Source organism: Rhodofomes roseus (genome assembly GCF_022264815.1).
Source record: "Rhodofomes roseus strain CIRM-BRFM 1785 chromosome Unknown C8Q71scaffold_14, whole genome shotgun sequence".
Taxonomy (NCBI): Eukaryota; Fungi; Basidiomycota; class Agaricomycetes; order Polyporales; family Fomitopsidaceae; genus Rhodofomes; species Rhodofomes roseus.
In genome coordinates, this window is record NW_025952970.1 from 937,569 (window position 1) to 960,062 (window position 22,494).

General features: G+C 57.7%; 10 protein-coding genes across 10 annotated transcripts; 5 read left to right on the plus strand and 5 right to left on the minus strand.

The window, feature by feature from the left end:
- Nucleotides 1–320: 320 nt before the first annotated feature.
- On the plus strand, nucleotides 321–1,213 carry C8Q71DRAFT_138211 (uncharacterized protein). The gene has a single exon (XM_047916524.1). The coding sequence runs from the start codon at nucleotides 417–419 to the stop codon at nucleotides 1,065–1,067; it is 651 nt and encodes a 216-aa protein (XP_047777517.1). The 5' UTR covers nucleotides 321–416; the 3' UTR covers nucleotides 1,068–1,213.
- A 1,979-nt stretch (nucleotides 1,214–3,192) lies between these two features.
- C8Q71DRAFT_768389 (uncharacterized protein) lies at nucleotides 3,193–5,370 on the plus strand. Its single transcript, XM_047924246.1, has 4 exons — nucleotides 3,193–3,328; nucleotides 3,379–3,426; nucleotides 3,511–4,571; nucleotides 4,622–5,370. Exons 3-4 carry the CDS (start codon nucleotides 3,525–3,527, stop codon nucleotides 4,997–4,999), a joined length of 1,425 nt encoding a protein of 474 aa, XP_047777518.1. The 5' UTR covers nucleotides 3,193–3,328; nucleotides 3,379–3,426; nucleotides 3,511–3,524; the 3' UTR covers nucleotides 5,000–5,370.
- A 335-nt stretch (nucleotides 5,371–5,705) lies between these two features.
- On the plus strand, nucleotides 5,706–8,063 carry C8Q71DRAFT_138270 (uncharacterized protein). Its single transcript, XM_047916526.1, has 6 exons — nucleotides 5,706–5,794; nucleotides 5,865–5,983; nucleotides 6,051–6,621; nucleotides 6,675–6,797; nucleotides 6,870–7,210; nucleotides 7,261–8,063. Exons 3-6 carry the CDS (start codon nucleotides 6,082–6,084, stop codon nucleotides 7,994–7,996), a joined length of 1,740 nt encoding a protein of 579 aa, XP_047777519.1. The 5' UTR covers nucleotides 5,706–5,794; nucleotides 5,865–5,983; nucleotides 6,051–6,081; the 3' UTR covers nucleotides 7,997–8,063.
- On the minus strand, nucleotides 8,064–10,102 carry C8Q71DRAFT_138266 (uncharacterized protein). Its single transcript, XM_047916525.1, has 3 exons — nucleotides 9,581–10,102; nucleotides 9,410–9,530; nucleotides 8,064–9,353 (listed from the first exon to the last, which is right to left on the minus strand). The coding sequence occupies exons 1-3, from the start codon at nucleotides 9,947–9,949 to the stop codon at nucleotides 8,131–8,133; spliced, it is 1,713 nt and encodes a 570-aa protein (XP_047777520.1). The 5' UTR covers nucleotides 9,950–10,102; the 3' UTR covers nucleotides 8,064–8,130.
- An 841-nt stretch (nucleotides 10,103–10,943) lies between these two features.
- C8Q71DRAFT_138308 (uncharacterized protein) lies at nucleotides 10,944–11,825 on the plus strand. The gene has a single exon (XM_047916527.1). The coding sequence runs from the start codon at nucleotides 11,103–11,105 to the stop codon at nucleotides 11,580–11,582; it is 480 nt and encodes a 159-aa protein (XP_047777521.1). The 5' UTR covers nucleotides 10,944–11,102; the 3' UTR covers nucleotides 11,583–11,825.
- C8Q71DRAFT_710785 (uncharacterized protein) lies at nucleotides 11,724–11,981 on the minus strand (the record flags this gene model as incomplete). Its single annotated transcript, XM_047920766.1, has 1 exon — nucleotides 11,724–11,981. A coding segment is annotated over one exon (258 nt), but the record flags the coding sequence as incomplete, so codon positions are not given.
- Nucleotides 11,982–12,933: 952 nt separating this feature from the next.
- On the plus strand, nucleotides 12,934–15,054 carry C8Q71DRAFT_138419 (glycoside hydrolase family 43 protein). The gene is made up of 5 exons (XM_047916528.1): nucleotides 12,934–13,434; nucleotides 13,483–14,008; nucleotides 14,064–14,206; nucleotides 14,258–14,361; nucleotides 14,409–15,054. Exons 1-5 carry the CDS (start codon nucleotides 13,043–13,045, stop codon nucleotides 14,924–14,926), a joined length of 1,683 nt encoding a protein of 560 aa, XP_047777523.1. The 5' UTR covers nucleotides 12,934–13,042; the 3' UTR covers nucleotides 14,927–15,054.
- Nucleotides 15,055–15,182: 128 nt separating this feature from the next.
- Nucleotides 15,183–16,719, minus strand: C8Q71DRAFT_797730 (male sterility protein-domain-containing protein; the record flags this gene model as incomplete). The annotated part of the gene is made up of 5 exons (XM_047925765.1): nucleotides 15,183–15,698; nucleotides 15,771–16,030; nucleotides 16,092–16,235; nucleotides 16,294–16,327; nucleotides 16,378–16,719. The coding sequence occupies 5 exons, from the start codon at nucleotides 16,717–16,719 to the stop codon at nucleotides 15,183–15,185; spliced, it is 1,296 nt and encodes a 431-aa protein (XP_047777524.1).
- Nucleotides 16,720–18,399: 1,680 nt separating this feature from the next.
- C8Q71DRAFT_138511 (uncharacterized protein) lies at nucleotides 18,400–20,256 on the minus strand. Its single transcript, XM_047916530.1, has 6 exons — nucleotides 20,086–20,256; nucleotides 19,620–20,008; nucleotides 19,540–19,573; nucleotides 19,339–19,482; nucleotides 19,018–19,277; nucleotides 18,400–18,948 (listed from the first exon to the last, which is right to left on the minus strand). The coding sequence occupies exons 2-6, from the start codon at nucleotides 19,995–19,997 to the stop codon at nucleotides 18,433–18,435; spliced, it is 1,332 nt and encodes a 443-aa protein (XP_047777525.1). The 5' UTR covers nucleotides 19,998–20,008; nucleotides 20,086–20,256; the 3' UTR covers nucleotides 18,400–18,432.
- Nucleotides 20,257–22,461, minus strand: C8Q71DRAFT_138510 (uncharacterized protein). The gene is made up of 4 exons (XM_047916529.1): nucleotides 22,058–22,461; nucleotides 21,777–21,998; nucleotides 21,321–21,722; nucleotides 20,257–21,262 (listed from the first exon to the last, which is right to left on the minus strand). Exons 1-4 carry the CDS (start codon nucleotides 22,224–22,226, stop codon nucleotides 20,439–20,441), a joined length of 1,617 nt encoding a protein of 538 aa, XP_047777526.1. The 5' UTR covers nucleotides 22,227–22,461; the 3' UTR covers nucleotides 20,257–20,438.
- Nucleotides 22,462–22,494: the final 33 nt, after the last annotated feature.

The window sequence follows — 22,494 nt, forward strand, 5'->3', positions numbered from 1 at the left end:
CGACTCGTGCGTAGAATGTTCAATATTGCAGTCACCGTACAGGTACTACCTAGCCGTCGGTGCAGGCTTATTCACTGGGGAACACGCGAGCGCACTGTGAGGCACCTGCTCGCGAACTGACGACTCTCGTCCTTCGCCGGGTAGCCTTCTCACCGCTTGCCAACACACCCACTTTCCCGCCCCGGTCGGTCCACGCGACGGCTCGACTCCCGCCGCACATCATCTGCCGAGCCGCGGGCAAGATGTCTAGATGTCCATTGTTAACATACGTATCGCCGCTCAGCGAGATCGTCTATCAACCGGCATCCCGCCAGTCTGGAACTGGAACACCGCCCGCTGGTTCGGGGATCTTCACGCACCAATGCACACCTTACGAGGTGTAGGTACTCGCACTGCGTTGTATTCCACGTCTCGCGATGTCCATCGCGCTGCCTCGGTCGCGACAACTGCGGTGGAGCGTGCAGCAACTTGCACGACCTGGTCGCGCAGCGCGGCCTCATCCCCAATGCGCGCATCCGGCCGCCGTTGATTCACGACTCGCGAGTGTTCCCGTCGGCCCTTGTCATCGCGCTTTGAGTGCGAAAATTACGTGTCCCGGTTGCGTGACAGCCCACAGCCGAGTGTCCATGTACACAAGTGACTGCACCCGCCGCATCAGAGGCAGACGAGCGTCACGGTGGACGCGGACGCGCAATTTGGTGACTCCCGAACCACGCGGAATTCCATGTCGCTCAGCGCAAACGTGCAGCCGCACGACGAGGGGATGCCAGGGCACCGACACTGCGCGCCGAGACACGACTCTGCGAGCCCATCTCGACGTGCAAGGCCCAGTGCGAGCATCTGGCCTGCGCGTGTGGTCCGTGCAGGAGCAGGCCGCCCGCACAGACTGCGATCAGCACGCACGACGCATCGTTGTGTCGGGCGATCGACTCGCAGGCTGTACGGGCTGCTGCCGTCATGTCGCGCGCGGCGTGGTAACGAACGAGCGCCGCACACGGACGCGCGCCCGTGGCAGGGTCCTGTCGGCTAGGGATCCTCGCGAGAATTACCAGGGCGGGGTACTATGATTCCAACAGAATCATTGTGTCCGGCGACACGTCACGATCGGCGGCTCATGCGCGGTCGATGGAACGGCTGCGTGGGATGCCGGGCGCAGGACGAGGATAAAAGGGCAGGCCGTTGGTGGTTCCACCTTGTCCTGCGTCTTCGTCTCGTCCTGTGCATTGCGAGGTACGGTAAGTGTGAGCCACCTTCGTCGTACGATGTGCGTTGGTAACACGTTTGTTCTTGAGGTGTTCAGGTCGGTGTGCGGCGTTCGCACAATGCGCTGGGGCGCGGTCGTCGGACGCGTGAGTATGTCATCGCAACGCGAACACAGAGTACTCACCTGACTGCGACGTGCCGCACGCACCTGGTGCGCTGCGTGCTGAGAGTCCGGCGGCGTGTGCGGGAACATACGTGGCACAATACCCTGCGATGCGGTCGTGCCGGTACGTAGCATCGTTGTGCCGTCGAGACACCGCTGACGAGTTCTTTGCAGGGTGGTTCGCGAGGCGCGTGTTCCGTTGATGGAGCGAGCCGCTCTCGTCGTACATAGGGCGGCCTGGTTGGCGGTGAGCGTGAGGGCGCGAGCCGCATGGGGACCAGAGGTAGTGTAGTGAGTGTGTACGTAGTGTATCGTCCGCTTGTCCGGGCGTGTCGAATTGCGCTGCACAGCGACGCTGTCTGTTGTCGCAGCGATGGGCGGCGCGGAGATCGCATGACCGTGTTCGACCACCGAGGTCGCGCTGATGCCCTCGCCCTCCCCGCATCGTTCTCCCGCTCCCTCTGGCCATCCTCATCCTCGCATTCCCGCCCCGTTTCCTTCCACTATCGTCTGTGCTCGACCCGGCTCCTGCGTACTCTAGGGCTGTGTCGGGCGAGGGCACACACGGTAGTGCTGGACGCGTGGGTGCGGTGTAGCGTGCTGGACGACGATAGCTGGCGATAAGAATGAGCCGGCCATGATCCGCGCGACGACGTACGGTGCAGAGCGTCGCGTCGCGCCACGTCCGGTGCACAGACTTACCTCGGGCGGCATGGTATAGCTTTTCTCTGTGCCAAACGGCGGTGTGTGGCGACGTCAGCGGGGCGCGATATGACTGCCTTTCGGGCGACTTGGCTGGGCGGCACAGAACACCGCGCTGCGCTGTGTCCGGTGCACAGATCTGTGTTCAACGAGACGGTGCAGCGTTGCACAAGTGCTGAGCACGTATGTGATGCGGAACGGCGATGTTCCGCGACGTCGGCGAGATGGCTGCCTTCGGGCGACTTGGCTGGTCGGCACAGAATGCGGCGCCGCACCACGTCCGGGGCACGAAAGAGTGTCGAGCTGCCCGGGAGAGCTTTGCGCGAGGGCTGAGTGCACGCGTAGTGCGGAACGGCGAGGTTCCGCGACGTCGGCAAAGCGGGTGCGGTGACTCGGGGACGCTTGTAGCTGGAGCGCAGAGAACACGGCGCCGCGCCGCATCCCGCGCACGGAATGCCTTCGGACAACTTGCAGAATGTCCACGCGTGTGCTGGGGATCGTCCCATGTCGTTCCTCGAACGGTCCTCGACGCGACGGATGCACCCGGGGGCGGAAGTGGATCGGGGCGGACACGTTGACGGAGTGTTTCTCGGGATGAATGCGCGCGAAGACGCGGTGAATACGTAAAACCCACATACCTCGACCGTTCGTGCACCAAAACCACGACTCTGGGGTGTCTTCCGACGCGTCTCGGGTGTGCGCGTCGGCTGGTGGAGGCGGCGAGGGCGGGAGAGCAGCGGGGAAGGGGCAGGGCGGGACGAGGGCGGCGGACACGACGCGCGAGGACGCGGGACGGACGGTGCGTGAGTGCGTCGAGGCGGGTGCACGGGTGCACTGGAGAGAGGTCGACAGACAGCCAAAACGCGCCATCGACGCGGTCTGACCGAGCGCCTATATTGGCCCATGACGGGGCCTCTCGCTGGCGTCCTCACCGACTGCTGCGAGGTTCCTCTGTCGGTATCTGCATGTTGTTATCTATGTCATACCAGTCTTCCGTCACTCTCAGCCAGTCCTGTCCAACCCACTTTCTCGGCATGGTTCGGCTCAATCAGGAAAATATGTGACACGTGGAGAGCACACGCTATCCGAAGTGAGCATGGGACGCACTTGGCTCTGCTCTGCACTCCGACCACTGGCAAGTGCAAGGCCTTGCGCTCTGCAACCTTATGACCGTCGAGAACTAACAGCAAACCCTAGTGATCAACATCGGACATCAGGAGGGAAATACCCACAGGTAAACGCCACGCCACCACCGTGACGGTAAGTACGCCTTTGGGAGCCAATCGCGAAGGTATTCACTCGTTTCTCAGGTCAGTGCAACCGCGGCGTGATTCTTGGTGCTCCTTGGTCCTGCTGTTGTATGTACATACCCATCTAAGGTGTACCGGTGCTGAAGCCATTCGCGACCACAATGACCGAAACGTACGTCGGTGCTCACAAAGTGCTGCACATCAAAATGACATCCCCAACCCGATCCACCGGCGAGCTATTATCCCTCAACAAGGACGTCCTCGAGGAGCTCGTATCGTTCCTAGCATCTCCAGATGCTCTCCGTCTCTCAATGACAGCGCGCGGCCTGCGCTCCATCGCGAAGCGCCGCTCGCTCGCCGACATCAGGCTACGCTCGACGGAGCGGGCGACGCTTTTCTGCAGGTACATGCTCGCAGACATCCCCGATCGCTTGCGATGGCTGCGCCGACTGGAAATCCACCTCGGCACCTTCTACGAGGAGCGCATTTCGCTCGCCATCCCGGGGCTCGTGCGCGTGCTGGCCCACGCGCCCTCGCTCAAGTCGCTCACCTTCGACGACGCGGAGGTCATGCTTGAATCCGGCATCCTCGCGGCGGCCGTGCGCATGCTCACGACGCTGGAGGAACTCAATCTGCGCAAGTACGGGCTCCTGGCCGTGTCCACGGTCCGCCGCCTGTGCAGCGACCTGCGCAAGCTCAGCCTTACCGGGATGCTGCCCACCCGCCGTCACGTCGTCCTCACGACGCTCTTGTGCCCGCCCAAACACTCGGAGCATATCACAGACGACGACCAGGCGGCAGTGCGCTGGAAGTCGATCCGCGAGCTCGAGCTCGAGGTGGCTTGTCCGACCCATTCGATACCCCACCAGGCGATCGTCGACAGCTTCCCGAACCTCATTCATTTCCAGTTCAACGTCACGGACGTGCAGACGAACGCCGACATACCAGAACCCGCTCTGACCCGCGCCGGATGGCCACATCTAGACTGGATGGGGGGCACGCCCTTGTCGCTGGGCGGCTTCAAAGGGCCCGTCAAGTGCCTCCGGTTGACGGAGGAACGGCCAGGCATCCTTCATGAACATGGAGGTGCGGTCGTGAAGGATCTTGACCCGGTCATGCTCTGCGTCGCGATGCCTCCCGAGCCCGACAGCCAGGTCTGGAAACAATTGGTCGAGCGGTCACATCGACTGCGCTACCTGCGCATTGAATTGTCGAACTCTGGAGAGCATGCGGCAGAGCTTGACGAAATGAGGGTAAGCATCGGATGTCTCCCGCGCTCTGATGATACTCAGACCCCTGGTAGGCGTACGTGCCCGCCGCGCTAGGCGATCTCGACATCGTCTGCATCGGCGTGGACATCACAGACCTCCAAGGCGGAGTCGTCTTCTCACCTCTCGTAGAGTCACTTGCACTGCAGTTGGCACAGTGCATCGACACCCTGCGGTACGTCTGCATCCGGGCAGGCGCGGCCTCCGCCGACTACGAATGGCACGGCAAGATTACATGGTGGAGAGTGATTGGCTCCAACGAGGGTCGGCAGGTGAAGAACGTCACGACTGGCCTCGGCACATACGTTGACAACTACCTCACTTCTGTCGACTTTGAGCAAACGCTATCACTCGACGGTGAGTCCTCTGTCGGAGTCTGTACTGTCTGCGCTAATCGGAGGCTGGAATATTGATTACAGATGCGCTTCTCTTTCCTGCTAGTTAGGTCACAGGGAAAAGCGGCATCCGCTGTCCACGCACGCAGCCGGGCGTAGTCCACGCGGAGTAGGTTTTCCAGAAAGTATAGGAACCCCGAAGTTATGTTCAATGTATGAGAATCGTCGGTCACTGCTTTTGTTTGTGTATCTCGCGTCTCACGATACCATGCTGCCATATCACCCACTCTTGTCGCATGCTCCACTTAACGACGAACGATCTGCGTTGTAACGTAGTCGAAATGTAATGTAGCAATGAACGATACCAAGTACTGCGAAAAGATGTACATCCCCGTGCATACGAGAGACCAATGGGATCCGGGAACCAACGCTCTCCCATGATCTGGTTAGTGATTTGCACGGCGACATTGTGTCTGAACAGTGAACGAGTGAAGGAGGTTCCATGGCCGTGACGGCCTCGATCAGGCTTTCATCCGCGCGCGAGTTTAGCGCAGTGTCACGGATGCCCCCGACCGTTCGATCCCATACATCTTCACAACGTCTTCATCTCTTGATCAAGCACTCCTCCTGAGAGAATGTCATTATCTCTAGAGTTATAGCTGTAAGATATTTGCAGCACACTCCATAAGTACAGGACATTACATACGGCCCGGCGGGATGGTCGGTCACGTGGGAAGCGCGCGAGTTCGCGTCGCGAGTCGCGCGAGTGGCCACTGCTGGCCACTGGCGACGCCTGTGCCCAGCGTTCCTTCTCCTTGCACACCACCATCACCTTCTACTCTATCTCCTGCGAAGGCTTTCTCTGCATCTCCAGTAAGCAGACAAGTCATGCGCAGATAGTATGTATGACGGTCGTGCTCACTGAGACGCTCGGGCGTCGCAGGTCCTTGCAGCTTCAAGCCCACTCGTCGCGCTATTTCAGTGTATATATGCGCGCCTGTGACCTCTAAATCATATCAGGCTTGGTCTCAGAACTGTGTATACGTCCGAGAACAGCTCCAGGTGAGTTGGTATGGTCGGGTCCGTAGGAGTTATCAGTCGCTCAAGGCTTCCCATTGCTTTCGCTTAGTGTCGTAAACCCATTTGCCACTTCTTCCTCAATGCCCAACCCCTCAGGGATACTGGACGTAGAGCGTTCGTCCTCTCCGGATTCAGTGGACCTTCCAGACGTTTCGCAACTTATCGGCGCAGAAACCCGGAAGTCGGAGCAAATGGATGAAGGGAATGGCTCCGATGGGGTGTCATATGCTGGAGACGGTCTGGAGAAGATGTTGGAGGACGAAGGCGTCGACACCAAGATGAACTGTCAGCAGGAGCCTGAGAACACCGATATACAACGACAGGCGTCCCCCCGAAAGTCCACTTCTGTTGTGCGCTACAAATCCAAAATGAAGTCTGCTAAGACGGGGCCTGTCTCGGGTTCATCGTCTCAGAAAAGTTCCACCCCAGCAGTGAAGCACACGACGAAGAAGCGAAAGCGGCAAGGGCAAGATGAAGCTGTGGCCCCGACGCCGTCTAAGTCGCGCCGCTCGGACGGAGCTGCCTCCACCCCGCCGCCCTCCGACCGAGGTCCAGCACCAGCACCCCCAAACTCCGGTACTCAGGAGACCGTCTCCTTGACACCGAAGCCCAAACCAAAGGTACGATTATTCTCAGCACTCTCAAACTATTGCCAATGAACCTGCAGATCAAGAAACCTGTCTCGTCAACCTCCGAGCAAAACTCCATCAGTGCTTCGCAGCCTGCACGGCTTCCGTCAATGATGCCGATCCCTTTGGCCGGGCCGGACGTTCCAAAACCATCCACGCAATTGTCGGTGAGTTGTACGCATTATATTTAACAATGCGGAGGAGTCTAGGCAATGGTAATATACTTATTTGTATGCTAGACAACGAAGCCCAACCGTGCCCTCGCCAAGTCCAGTCGCAGCTCGACGTTCTGGTACCTCGATGGCTCTGTCGTCGTGCTCGTCGAGAGAACCCTCTACAGGTTGCATCGTTCGCGCCTAACCGTCAACTCAACGTACTTCGCCCGCCTATTCGGTGGCGCGAACAGGCAAGGCGATACGGGCGAAGGAAGTGACACCGATTCGGACATCGTCGAGGTCCCAAACCCGCGCTCGGGCACTCTTCTAGAAGGGGAGGTCATCGACAGCTGCCCCGTCTACAGGGTGACAGGCATATCGGCGGAAGACTTTGAGTGTCTGCTGAATGCCTGGGATTCGGGTATGTAAGTGTGGCACCCTTCGTTGCAGTTGTGCCCGACTGAATGCACTCCAGCGCCCTCGCACACTCCAAGCCGCCGTTCCTGACGATCGCGTCCTTACTGAGGGCTGCGCACACTCTCGGCTCCGAGGCGGTCCTATCGTTCGCAAGTCGTGAGTTCACAGACGCCTGGCCGGCCGGCTTGAGAAAACTCGAGCCCTCGCCGACGGACGACCAGCAAAACTTCGCGAGGGAGACTATCAAACTCGCTCGGCGGTGTAACATCCCTTCGGTCCTGAAACGCGCGTTCTACGAGCTGCTCCGTTCACCGGGCTTCATGCAAGTGGATGACAACACCAATCTGATGGGTGATGATGAGTGGGCGCAAGATCCACAGCGGGCCTTGTCCTACACTGACCTCCTCCGCCTGATCCGTGCCCGTGGGCATCTGCAGCATGCATGGGTCAAGGCTGCCCAACCACCTATCCCCTCAAGCTTGCCTTGTCATCTGGAGGCCATCCCGGAGGTCAACCTCGATGAGGCCCAGAAACCTGTAAGGGATGGCTGTCGTGCTGCCCGTAACAAGAGCGCAACCTGGTGGATGGAGCAAGTCATCCAGGCCCCACTCTTCGAACAGGGCCTACTAGATCCCTTCACAGCCATGGAGGAACTATATGAGGTTGATTGGGCAGAGCTGGGATTTTGTGCGGGCTGTGTGAATGCGAGGACGGAGCAGTGGGAGGAGGAGCAAGTGAGGCTTTGGGATGAACTGGATCAGTGGCTGGGATTAGCATTGCCCAAGGACGGATAGGAGTCAGAGGGTGCCTGTTTTGTGTGTACATGAAGATGCTACTGCTCTGCTTTCCCCTCGAAAAATGTTGCTAGACTGTTATAAATTGTGGGATGACTGAGAGCAGAAAGTACGAAACAGACAAAAACATTACATTAGATTGAATGTCTGTACATGTCTGTGTTCAATTTCGACCGTAATTTCGCCTGTATGATACCATCCCATGTCACCATGTCAAAGACGTTGTGCGTGTCAAGCGTCGCACACGGGAAGATCCGCTGCAGAGCCATGCCTACCACCTTGCCCTCACCACACAAGACCTCTCCGCCATCAACCGTGAGCCATCGAACAGACCGATTCGCCTCATGTGGTGCAGACCATTCCTCGCAGCTCAAGTCGTCCAGGTCAGCGCGGAATGGTAGGTGCACCTCGCACAGCCTGCGGCAGTGTCGACCGAGCGAGACCAAGCTGCGGAAGGTGGGGCACGTCGTCGGTAGGACGCCGCGGCCCTGCAGGCTGTCGTGGTACAAGCGGAGTTCGAGCGCCTCGAGGTCGGGCCACGCGCGCGCGAGGGCGTCCATGTTCGCGTCGGAGAGCTCGAAGCGGACGTTCGCGCTAACCTCGAATCGCGTCATGCATCGTAGTCGGAGCAGCGGCTGTATCGCGGCGAAGGTGAACCACCCGTCGGACGACGACCGAGTGAGGTCTGGAGGGGCGCGGAGAGCCACGGCGGCGGTACTCCGCTCGCAGCGCAGCGCACGGCGGAGAGCGTCGACGGCGGGGCTGGACAGAGGCGACTCTGCGAACGCACGGTTATTGGGGCACTCGAACTCGCAGGCGAGGTGCAGTTCCGTCGCGCGCTCGCCCTCCGAGAAGATGCCCATCAGGCGATCCAAGCAGAGCGCACTGGGGTTTCCGCTCAGGTAGAGTTCCACGGAGCCCCCGACACTCGTTCTGCGGTAGTCCACGACAGGGATGTCGCAGTCCTCCTGTTCGATGAAGACGCGGACATCGGAGACGCGGGACTCGTGCAATACGTGTAGGAAGGGGATCGCCTCGACGACATTCGCTAGCAGCGCAACCCGCAGCGTCCGCAGCATCGGAAGCCCGATAAGCAACGCAGGGTCCGGGACGAGCGGGATCCAGTCGAGTTCCAGTGTATTCAGGAAGGGCTGTTTGGTTAGCGACTGGAGGTAGTTGTCGACGTAGCTCGACGCCCTGGCTCGACACCAGTGTCGCGAGTTGCCGACGAATGAAAGACATACGTCGGTGAGCGCGTTTGTGAGCAGTCCGAAGGGACGTTGGTACTTGGAGGAAGACGTGACGTCAATACGGACTGAACGGAGTCTCGGGAGGGTGAAAAACTGTTTGGTGCGTGCTGAGCGCGTGTCAGTCTTGGTCCTTCGTTCATCACAATGACCTGCTGGTACTCACCCCCTGCTCGCCTGACAGCATCGCGGTAGTGAGACACATCGCCGCCGGAGTGTATGCCTTTGACACGGTTAGCATAAGCTCGATAACGCGTGCATGTCTGGAAAGCGTCGTCTTCCACGTCCTGTGGATGTATTCAGAGTCATATTGTGCACACCTGGGCAGATCACGTACTGAGATGTTGTAGCACTTCATCAATCGCCGAAGAGGCTCCGGCGAGTCAAGGACACGCCACAACAAATCGAGCGCGACGCTCGAGAATGTCTTGCAGCTTAGCGCGACTGCAAGCAGTAACATGTGTCGAGGCGTTGGACGTCGTGTATGCGTTTCAGTGTTGTACGCGCACGAGGTTGAACAATGGGACAGCTCGTCTCCGCAAGCGTGCCATGTACATACACGTTGGGAAGTGGCGTCTCGGATGCACTGCTGTGAGGCATAGATGAGGACCTCGCGGAGGATCTCGGAAATACAGAGGGCACGATGCATGGTATCAGTGTCTCTGCTGTGAAAGCGAGTAGATGCGGAGGAGGGAGATATTGGCATACATTCAGCATAGTGATCCCTTTATATCGGGCATGCCACTCGGTGTGCCACTCGGCCTCGAACATTGTCAAAGCGTCCTTTGTTCTTCTGTGGCCATCGTTGAAAGTGGTTCCTAAGTGGCCACCAATCCCAGTGCTCGCTTTCTGTTCCCAGAGGGGACGTGGGACATGACAAAGCGAGGTGTCACGCAGGACGAGAATTCCCCTGGCTACGCGCTGCACCAGAGCATCTCTACGTCAGGCTCGCGGGATAGTAGACTGAGTACGAATCACTCACCACTAATAGCAACTACATCCCCTTCAGCTACATCTCTACCAACTTACACCCTCGCCATCAAACACACACAACCGTGTTTACTCAAGGTAGCGCTACCGGCGACGGCCGGTGAGGTTGCACTTCACGTCCGTAGTCGCCGCGCCAGCACCAATATTTCCCATAGGATTTCGAGTAATAGAACATCGACAATGTTGTAGCCAAGAAACCGTCGGTGAACAATCGGTGAACGAGTACATTTCTGACGGTAAGAGGTAAGACGACGGACTGGTTTGGGTTCGGGACTCGGAGGTGAGTGCGCCAAATGTAGGCGCCAGGAACGAAGCTCTTGCACAACATGCGCCAACAAACGCGTCGCGATCACGTGCAAGGAAGAGGTTGCTGCGACGCGTCGTAGACTAGGATGGTCACCGCCCGAAGCCATTCATAGCCGAAGGCGACGTATACGTCATATTTTTAGGGAGCCTTTCCCGGATTTCAGACCTACTTACGACCTGCCTACAACCACAGTTTGTCTCGTCTCTCGTCCTCCCCCAATATGTAGCTGACCCACTGCTTGATGCCACAACTTGACGTCTTCAGCGTCCAGTTGCTTCAAGTTTGGATCAGAGTACGTAGGCGATGCCGCAGCACCCCCGGACCATCCCAACTCGAGCCTCTAGCGCACGGACCCGTGGAAATATTCGTGTTTAAATCATGGAAGACAGTAAATACTGTACCGCTGTGACGCGAACTACGTGTTACTTATTCGAATGCTGAACGTTGCTGGCGGGCTCTAGACCACAACGCTTACAAGGAAGTACAAGAACAGCCACGCGTGTTGCGTCTCCGAGCGTTCAGTGGGTTGGGATGACGCACCACGGGGGTACACTGTGATGTCATGGCATTCCATATTACTCGTGGAGCAACGTTCGGCCTGCTGCTGGGTGAACCATTGGGCACCTCAGGCTGCCTACATAAATGGAAGGTGTCGGCGTTCGATATGACTCAGAAGCTCGCCTCCTGTCATGCTGCAATGCTTCTCCGTCCTCTCACCGACGTTTATAAAGGCGCATCCTCACCGGGACATCCGTTTCGCTCCTTGCCCTCGTACCCCATCATGGCCAGCGCAATCAAGACCGTCGCCCAGTCAGTGCTGGTCCCAGCGACCGACAAAGCCAAGATCGCAGACTTGCAGAAAGACATACCTACGCATATAGCGAGTCGTACATGCCCGAGGCGCTGCAGCTCATGGAAACTCCAAGCTTCAGGTCTGCGACAACAGTGCATCAAAGTATACTTACGCACCTGTGCTCTCGGACCCATCGCGTACGACGCCGGCCTTTTTTCGCCTCAGTATTGTTCAAGGCTCTCGCGGTAGTGCGGTACGCATATACTCGGCGTGGGCCGCTTCGCGCTATTCCACAACACTGGCAGCATCCTTGACTCCGCTCTTCAGCAAAAGCGCAAGGATCTCATGCCAGGAGACATCGTGGGCGGTATCGGAGGAGTTAGAACCAGCCTAAATGACGACGGGACCGAGACTCCCCTTCGCCTCCTCCCTCGGCGGCCCGTGGGTGAAGAAGCGGGCAGAGTCGACGGACGACCGAATCTTCCGAGCCTTGATCAGGTCACGAATCTGGGGACCTACAGTGTCCCAGACACTATTGAGCGGGGTGTCGAAAACCACGCGGAGCGACTGGGCGGGGATATGGGCGTGTCGGTCGACGGGCTTGAGGAAGAGCGTAGTGAGGGAGTCCGAACGGTAAACGAGTTCCGGCGCGGGTGTTCGCCGTGCCTCTCGTACTCCTCGGGGCCGTAATTGGAGGGATCCGGGCAACGCTGGCGAGAGTGAAGGCGGGGAGATTAGACGCCCAATCGTGATGCCGTCCGCTCACGCCGGGCCCGTATTTGGTCAATTTTGGTGAAGTGGAGGAGGAGGAGGAGGGGGGTCCATTTAGCTACCGGCCGATAGCGCACGCGCGTCTCGACTTTCAGGAACAGTCAGGAACGAGGCCTTTGCACAACATGTCCAAACAACTCCCAGAGGTACGTCGAATCCTTTCTCTCTTTGTGTTCTCTCTCATGTCCACAAAATATCTAGCCATTTGTACGGGTTGTTCAATCGGCTCTGGGGCTCCGGAGCTTTACAGTATAGAGGGCAATACCGAGTGCTGAAGAGTGCTCCTTTCCAGGTACGCAGTCAAAAGGATAAGCCACCGCGCGGGCCGGCTGCCAAGAGCGAGCAGAGCCTTCAAGCTTCAAGCTTCAAGCTTCTGTCAAGTTCCGCCAGCTCGAGCGTTCGGAGCGGGTGTCCATGAAGTAAGATGAGTCTCCAGCAGTTCCTTGTCCAGTCATAACACATTTCTTGATCCCCAATGCATTCTCAAGCCGCGTCACTAACATAGAAACCGACGTGCTGCCTGAGTTGGTAAGTCGTCGTCTCAGGCTCTCAGCCTCCTGAACTGCAGCGATATCTCAGTGACCACTCTTCTGCACAGGCTGGTACGTTCCTGGCCCTATGCTGGCTCATACGGCCAATGCTTGGCCACTGCTTGTCCTTTATGTCCTTCCCAAGTCCTTCCCACCTGGAGGCGCTGTCACAAAGTAAGTTACGGGTCATTGCGTCATGGTCTCGTGCCACATTCGTGATATCACGAGGGATGCTTGAGGGACGCTACCATCATTTTCCCGCCGGCCGCGATTATTGAGGCCTGAGGCTCGACGCGACCCCTCGCACATGGGCTACCGGCGCATGGGCATAGTCGACGAGCCCGTGTATATCATGGCCTATGTTGCGCCAGCTTCGACGCGGTCGCTCACCTCGCCCATTTCTCGACAATGCTCGGTGCGCTTCTCGTACTCGCCTTCTTGCCGACGTTCAGCTGGGCCCATTGGTCAAGCGGGCCGTGGCGCACCAATGCGACGTACGTGAACGACAACTCCTCCGTCGCGGCGGACCCGTATGTACGTTGGGATGCGAACACCGCCGCATACTGGGCATATAGCACCGAGGGCGCGGACGACGGGTGGTACTACGGCATCTACACTTCACCTGACTTGAGTACCTGGAGCAAGATCCCCGGTGGCGCGATCAAGAACGACTCGGCTAACGTATGGGCTCAGGACTGGTTCTGGGCCCCAGAGTGCTACTTCAATGAGAAGACGGGGTGGTATTTCCTGTTCCACGCCGGTCGATATACCGAACCAAAGCTAGTGGCTGAAAACTTCAAGTGAGTTCAATATGTCGTCCCTTTTTCTCTCACCTGAGTATTGGACAGATACCCAGACTTCGAGGAGGCTAGCAAAATCGGTGTAGCCGTATCACGCTCGCCTGCTGGGCCCTTTGTCGAAATCGCGGACAAGCCAATCGATTACTACCCATTCGACCCGGAATACCATGACATTAACCTCCTCATGTCTCCCCCGTACCTCGTCCCGCCAGCCTCGCTCGACATCGGTGACACCGCGCCGCTAGGCACTTATATCCCCTCGATCGACCCCAATGTCTTCTGGGACGACGACGGCTCGATCTGGCTCTTCTTCTCTCGAAACGCGTACCGGAATTGGGTGTGGAGTGACGAGTTCGACAGGTACATCGAAGAGAGCAACATCTACGCTGTACGGCTGGATGATAAGTGGTGGCATGACCCCCACGCGCGTACGTTGCCCGCGGTACACGAGAGCTTCAGGGATGTGCATAAGGGCCAGCCAGAGGGATGGGTGGACTCCGTGAACTCGAGCTATCCGGGGCCGACGAGGAAGGATGGTTCTGTGCCCGTCATCTCGTACAAGTTGCAACCGCAGGTCAGTCACTTCAATACGACGAGTCACACGAATTGACCCTGAGGCTTCGCGCCAGGCTTGGGAAAATGCGCACGTCAACGACCACGTAGCGAGCAATGGTACACTCAAGAATCGTCGCTGGTCTGAAGGCTCTACGACCATCAAGCGTTACGACAGCTTTGGTCAGCCAGTCTACTTCTTGACATACAGCGCGAACAAGTGAGTAAATACGGACTCTTGCGTCTGCGGCATCTCATATCGCCCGGCTAGCTACGAATCACCGGACTACGGCGTGGGCTACGCGTACGCGCACTCCGTGGCAGGACCGTACTACAAGAGCGGCTCGAATCCCATCCTCTCGCAGGATGCATCTCGTATGTCCTGCCAAAACATTGACTCACCAGACTCTGACCCATCTCAGGTGGCGTCTACTCGACGGGGCACGGTTCTATCCTCGCGTCGTCCACCAATCCTGCCGAGCTCTACTACCCCCACCACGCGCGGCCCGACCCCTCCGCGGATCGATACCTCTACACCGCTCGGTTTTCCGTCGATCCTGACTCGCTCTACGTCGGGTTCGGCGCGGACGAAGGCGACCTCCGTTTGCCGAGCGGCGTCGCCCCGTTCTCCATCAGCGCCTCGCCCCTCGCCGACGCGGGCAACGGGACGGTCAGCTGGAACGTCAGCGTGACTGCAGCAAGCGGGGCCGCGTTCGATCTGACGAGCCCGCAGAATCGCGTCTGGGCCGAGGTCGCGAATGGGAGCGTGGCAAGCGTCGACGGCTCGGTGGTGACTGTCGCGAGGGCGGCGAGCGGGTCGAGCGTCAAGTTGGTGTACCAGCGCGCGCGGTCGAATGCGACTCAGCCTTGGGCAAATGTCGTGCAGTTTCAGGGGCTGGGGCAGGACGAGGTGACCGTAGAGACTGAGGTTTCGGTCTAATACCCACGGGCGTGTTGGTGAACAATGGTGTGATAACTCTCGCCTCGGTGCTAGACAACCCTCGAGGCCGGCGAAGGATTTCGCAAGACTACTTGCTCCTCGTAGCCAACTTTACGCAGGTTCAGGTAATCTACATTGTTTGTGCCACTAAACAGTACAAGTCACTTAGTCGTGAAGAGCACCGATCCTGGCCGTTGACAAAGACGTGACACATGCCGAACTAGTGCAGCTCGAGCTTCTAAGGCAACACCCGCATTCACAATCGCGTCTGCACAGGTCCCTCACGCACATCATCCCGGATGAATCCAACCCTCCTCCAATAGCCTACCCACCGTCGTACATCATCCGCTCCAAGTTGCGCGACATCTGGATCGGCAAGCGTCGGAGAAGCGGCGACACCCCGGGGGCCGTCCCATGCTGGCAAGCCCAGCGCGCGAGCCCCGTCTCGCACGTTCATGTTCAGGGCGTGATAGAACGGGATCAAGTATATCGCGCGCATGCGACGGGGCTTTGGTGCCCCTTTCGTAGGCGGTGGTCGCGACTTTTCCAGGACTGCTGCAGCCTCTACTGCGTGCAGCCATTCCTGGAAGGGCACCAGACGTCCGCCGACCTGACGCACGACCTCCGCGGCGATGTCATGCCATGGAACTGGGCGCGGGTGGACGAGGTGAACGACGCGCGAGGGTGCCACTTCTGAGAGGTACGCCGGAGGAGTGTGGAGGAAGTCGAGGAGCGCGGAGGAGGCGAGCTCGAACGGGAACCAGTCCATGAGCTACACACAGGCGACGTTAGCTTTGCTCTTACTCTGTGTCCATTGACGAGGGCGACATGCAGCGAGACTCACCCTATTGTCATCAGGGAAGCACCCGACGCCGTCTCTACTCGCGCTTTGTACCATACACGAGAACCATTCCGTCGTCGCCCATGCGCCTCCCTTGCCTCCTGTGATCTGACCGACGCGCACGACGAGGCCATCCAGTGGCGTGGCTTTACAAGCAGCGAACAGGATCTCCTCGCACACCCATTTGGCTTCGGAGTAACCCATCCCAACAGCCCATGCAGCTGGAATTGGATCTTCGCTGATTTGCAGGCGGTGCGGGGCTTCTAGACACACAGACAACTATGCTTGAGTATGTCGCTTCTGAAAAAGAACACCATGACGTACTCAGAGCATCTATCAGACTGCTTGTGAAGACCAGTCGCGGTGTCGTAGAGACAGTCGATGTCAAGCAGAAGTCGATCAGCGTGCGCAGTCCGGAGATGTTGGGCTCGAAGGCGGCGAGCGGCGAGACGAAGTCAACGCGCCACGCTGACGATGATTGTGTCAGGACAGTGCGTGATACGTAGGGGGATGAGGTCATACTCACCGTTATGCAGGACATGTGTCACCGAGTTGTGGATCTATACTTTCAGGCTTAGACAACGTCAAGAATGGCTTCATACGCACGTACCTCGTTATACAGGTCCTCGGTGAGTCCCCAATTTGGACTCGTCAGTTCACCTTCCACAAGGATGACCTTCTCCAAGTTGACGACGCTCTCTGGGATGCCGCGCTCTCGAAGCGCATCCACTTGCCTGTCCCGCAATGGGCGCCCCTTTCTGTCTGGTCTATTGAGCGCATAGACACGCGCGATCAAGGGCGAGTGCGCAAGGGTCTCGAGGAGGTGACATCCGAGGGAGCCGGTTGTACCTGTGACGAGCACAACGGACCCCGGTATGCGAGATGGTATCTGGCGATAGTACGACGGGCATTTGGCAAAGTCGGATGTATACTTCGACACTAGCCCTGACATCTCGACGATGCGTGCTTGGTCTGTGCGGGCCACCATGGCTGGCAAGGCTCTTGTTGCCGAAGAGTGAGGCGAGAAATGAGTGCGAGGATTACTGCACCGTGCCGGGAGAGAGGGGCTTACATACCTAGCACTGAGGCCAGACCGTGACATAGGTAAGCCCGTGCCCCGCAGGGTCAGTACTTCGCGCGAAATCATGCTCATGAGGAGCGCACGAAGAACCTCGGAGTGCATGTCTATCGATGAAACCTCAGCATCAGGACGGCATATGGAACATGCTGATATACGTAGATCCGTGTCACTAGGAGTTCAGCATTATATTGACCGCCGCGCTTGGACAGTCACTTGCGGACAGTACACGTCTTAAGTCGCAATGGAAGACCGTGTTCCATTCAGGGCGACATAATACCGTGAGTCTTCGGTGTTATGTGCCTTGCTTCGCCGGGATGTGTGCCCTATCTATGCATATCGCTATTGAGTGGTAGCTAACATTATAGCCAGCGTGCGGCCGCCTACGACAGTCATTGTCCTAGCTGCCGTTACCAAGCGAATGGCTGAGACCACATTGAAACGTACCGATGAGTTCTGCCTATCATCACATCTTCACCGAAACTAGATGAGACATGCAATGCACATCTTGACCGCGAAGCAAATATTCCGGGCACATTCATGACTTACACCATGATGAGTCCAAGGAGACGTAGGGATTCTGTTTGGAGCAATGTTTCTCAAAACACCCAGCGGAAGGACGGGACATTGTAAAGACGTATACGTACGCATCGATAGCAGTCACGAAGCTGCCACGGCTCCTCCGTCGAGGCAGACTTCCAGGTGATGCACATACAATGTCAGTGGACCACACACACCCGTACTAGACTATCATAGCGCCCTCACCTTGGCAGCGCTCAGCCAACAGCAAGCCCGGGCTCAGGTGGCCACATTCCACGCCACGCAGAGGGCCCCTTCAAGTTTGGCAGACGGCACGACGTTTGGAGAGACAGCTAAGTATGCGCAAGGATCGGCATGACATGCGCAGTTTGATCCATGCTTACAACCATCCCTGGTCGAGCACAACCAAAACGTATGCCAGACACGGCGGCGGTAGGAGTGCGGCAGATTCAGAAGCCTTATCCAGACCGGTAGTTCAGACGCCCACCGCGAGATACCAACGCCGTGTGGCTGTACGCAACATACATGGAAATTACAATCCTGCAAGGAGGAATCCAATGAGACTTGAAGCTTGAACGTTGAACGTTTGAACGTTGAACGTAAAGGTCTGACACATCGATATGATACACCACGTACAGTAATATATCAGAACCGACCGGCGTAGACTTCCTCCCAAGTCCGACGCCTGTCGATGTTTGCATGATCGTTCGCCAGGGCTTGCTGTGGAACGATGCTGCAAAAGTAGCGCAGTGCTTCAGTATGATTCATAGGCAGGAGGGAGCGTCCGGTCGTCGCTCCTCCCATTAACAGTGGAGTCGAGCACAGAGAAGGCATCCGTTTCTTGCATGCGGGGTAATCCGCCAGCCAGGGGGCCAGCCTTCGCAGTATAGTATTCTACACAGACGTAGGTATTCTACATTGTTTGTGATGTCATACATCACAAGTCACTTGAGCATGAAGGACACTGATCCTAGCCGTTGACAAAGACGTACAACCTTCTGAAATTTGTACCAGGACAACTCAAGCTTCCAAGGCAACTCCTGAGATTCACAGTCGCGCTCGTGACGGTCCCTCACGCACATCGTCCGGGATGAACCCAACACTCCTCCAGTAGCCTATCCATCGTCCCACATCGTCCGCTCCTAGCTGCGCGATATCTGGATCGGCAAGCGTCGGGGAAGCGGCGACACCCCGTGGGCCGTCCCATGCCGGCAAGCCCATCGCGCGAGCCCCGTCTCGCATGTTCATGTTGAGGGCGCTATAGAACGGGATCAAGGATATCGCGCGCATGCGAGGCCTTGGTGCCCCCTTCGTGACCGGTGGTCGCGACTTTTCCAGGACTGCTGCAGCCTCTATCGCGTGCAACCATTCCTGGAAGGGCACCAGACGTCCGCCGACCTGACGCGCGACCTCCGCGGCGATGTCATGCCATGGAACCGGGCGCGGGTGGACGAGGTGAACGACGCCGCGCGAGGGTGCCACTTCTGAGAGGTACGCCGGAGGGGTGTGGAGGAAGTCGAGGAGCGCGGAGGAGGCGAGCTCGAATGGGAACCAGTCCATGAGCTACACGCAGTCGAAGTCAGCGCTCTTACTCTGTGTTCGTCGACGAGGGCGACATGCAGCGAGACTCACCCTGTTGTCATCAGGCAAAGACCCGATGCCGTCTTTACTCGCGCTTTGCACCATACATGAGAACCAGTCCGTCGTCGCCCATGCGCCTCCCTTGCCTCCTGTGATCTGACCGACGCGTACGACGAGGCCATCCAGAGGCGTGGCTTTACACGCAGCGAACAGGATCTCCTCGCACACCCATTTGGCTTCTGAATAGCCCATCCCGACAGCCCACGCCGGGGGTATAGGGTCTTCAAGGATTTGCTGGCCGTGCGGAGCCTCTATGGTCCGAGACGATTATGTGTGAGCATGTCGCTTCTGGAAAAGAACAACGTGACGCACTAAAAGCATCTATCAGACTGCTTGTGAAGACCAGTCGCGGTGTCGTAGAGAGAGTCAATGTCAAGCAGAAGTCCATTAGCATGCGCAGTCCGGAGATGTTGAGCTCGAAGGCGGCGAGCGGTGAGACGAAGTCAACGCGCCAAGCTGAAGATGATTGTGTCAGGACAATGCGTAATATGTGGGGGAAGAGGGCATATTCACCGTTATGTAGGACATGTGTCACCGAGTTGTGGATCTATACTTGCTCAGCGAACGTCCAGAACGGCTTCACGCGCACGTACCTCGTTGTACAGGTCCTCGGTGAGCCCCCACTTTGGAGTCGTCAGTTCACCTTCAACAAGGACGACCTTCTCCAAGTCGACGACGCCCTCTGGGATGCCGCGCTCTCGAAGTGCATCCACCTGCCTGTCCCGCAATGGGCGCCCCTTCCTGTCTGGTCTGTTGAGCGCGTAGACACGCGCGATCAGAGGCGAGTGCGCAAGGGTTTCGAGGAGGTGACATCCGAGGGAGCTGGTTGTACCTGTGACGAGCACAATGGATCCCAGGATTCGGGATGGTATCTGGCGATAATACGCTGGGCATTTGGGAAAGTCGGATGTATACTTCGACACTAGCCCTGACATCTCGACGATGCGTGCTTGGTCTGTGCGGGTCACCATGGCTGGGAAGGCTCTTGTTGCCGAAGAGTGAGGCGAGAGATGAGCGCGAGGATTAATGCACCGCGCCGGGTGAGAGGGGCTTACATACCTAGCACTGAGGCCAGAAACAGGAAAGTCCGTGCCCCGCAGTGTCAGTACTTCGCGCGAAATCATGTTCATAGGGAGCGCACAAAGGACATCCATCGGTGAGACCCACATTGAGAAATGTAGCTTGAAGTGGGACTTCTCGGACATCCGAACCAGCAGCAAGTTAATCTCCTATTGTATCTGGCGCACAGAGTCTGTGAGGCGAGTGTGCTAAAATCTTTTCAAAGCTTTGACTCGTATGGGGATTAGAATACCGATATGGTCATCTTGACGAACCGACAATGGTGCGCCACGCCTGCGACACTACGGCGCCAGATGTGAGTCGTTCGTCGGTCCCCAGTGATAGATGCTTTATCAATATGCTCCATACGCAGGAGGAAGCGTTTGATAGCTTCCTCCATCGAAGGAATCCAGGACTGACTGCGCGTCTGGGCCTTCTGCGCTGCGCGGGCGGTGTGGCCCGCCGGCCAGGCTGATACCGCCATCCTCCGCACGCCGTCGTGAATCCCGAGCCGTCCGAGGAGTATCCGTCTCGAAAGTCGCCGACGGCAGCGGGACTGTGGGCGACTCAGCTAGGATGCTAGGCTGTGCGCCCGCTGTGTCCTGCTTCTCTGATGGGTAGGGTTGCGTAGCCAATGCGGTCGGGGAAGAGGCGAACGGTATTGGGTGCCATACGCCAGAGACATGATTCCCTGATGCTGGTGACATAGGAGACCAAGCAGGGGAAATATCCACAGGCGAAGCGGCGAGCCCGGAAAGGGTCAAGGTGTGTAGGTCCGGATATTGTATAGGCAAAGAGGGAGCGTCGCCTGTCATTACGACGCTTCCGTCCAGGGGGCGAGCAGCAAGCAAGGCAGGCCTGCCCGCTGAAAGTGTCGCAGACGCAGCATCTGTCGGCGCAGGCTGTGGAAGGAAGGAGATGTGATGCGCCGTTCCGAGGAAGCCAAGGATGCGACGCGACGGACTGTTGAGTGCCGTGGCATTATGCAGACCTCCGGGGGACAGAGTGTCGTCCGATGCATATGAATCGGTGTGGGACTGCGCATCGACGGGAGACTCTATAGGGGAATGGCCCGGGCCTCTGCCTCCAGCCGAATAACGAGGGATGCCCGGTGTGAACGAGCTCTCCCGCATATCAGATCGAGTGAACCGGGTATAGACGGTAGCATTGTCGTTATCTTGAGCGACATACGGCATCAATTTAGTCATGCTAGATTATATCGGTACGAGACTCACGGAAAGAACTCATGCCGTCGTGCTGGCTGACCCTACGCCTGCGCTTCCGCACACGCCACAACGTCACAGCGGCGAGGATCAGCAGGAGAATGCAAGATACGACAACAGCCAGGATAATTCGGATAATCCACTTCTTCGTCGACGTACGAGTGACAGTCGACGTTGCTACAGTCGAGGGCGATGGAACGCCTCCGGATCCCGCGTTCGTCGACGTGGGTTGTATGGTGATGGATCCCTTCGAGGCGCTGGCTGACTTGTCCGAAAGCGATCCACTCGATGCCGGCATTGAAGCACTGTTGCTGCGCGATGACTGCGATGCCGAACTAGACTGCGCGCCAGCAGTCGAAGAAGTAAGTGATTGCGTCGATGATGTAGCCTGAGACGTGTTCGAGTTTAAGTTGCCTATCGATGATGTCTCAGTCGCGGTCGCAGAAAACGTGGATGTAGAAGAGAGACCTGTCGAAGATGTTTGCTCAGGACTTGTGGTTGATGATGAGCTCGTCGTAGCGGGGGTTGTAGACGGTTGCGGGGTCGTGGTTGTAGGATTTGGGGTCGGTGACGGACTACTTGTAGCAGGAGCCGTCGTCGTTTCAATTGTGCTACTTGTGGACGATCCAGTGTTCAAAATTTGACAATACCACCAGTCGATATGGTCGATGCAGGTTGAGGCCGCGGGCTCTAGCAGAAACATCGTCATCAGGTATTCAAGAAGGAAGCGGTCAACAACACACAAGTACCTCTTGCTAGAACGCTGAGCTCATCGACACCCGCCAGTGAAGCAGCCGTGATCAGTGCGGCTGCCGCGCTAGGCTGCGTAGCTTCTGCGCCCTCATCGTTTCCGCGGACCACGGACTGTATGCCAAAGACCAAGGCGACCCACACAATGGCGGCAATACCTCGCGCCATGAATGCGACGCAACAAAAAAAGCGATAGTTCAAACGAATGCGCGAAACAAGGAGCGAATCAGACGGCTTCCTCGGGAGCGGGAAGGGTACCACCAACACCCGGAGCGTGACGGGGCTTTAGCTGGAACTGACCCATCCCACGAACATGGGTAGCAGTGAGGCATCGATACTTCGGGATGCTTTCGCTTGATGCCTCTTGCTATTTCCCTGCGAAAGAACATCAACATCCATCAATGCGCTGACAGAATCTGACCTATGACCATGGGGA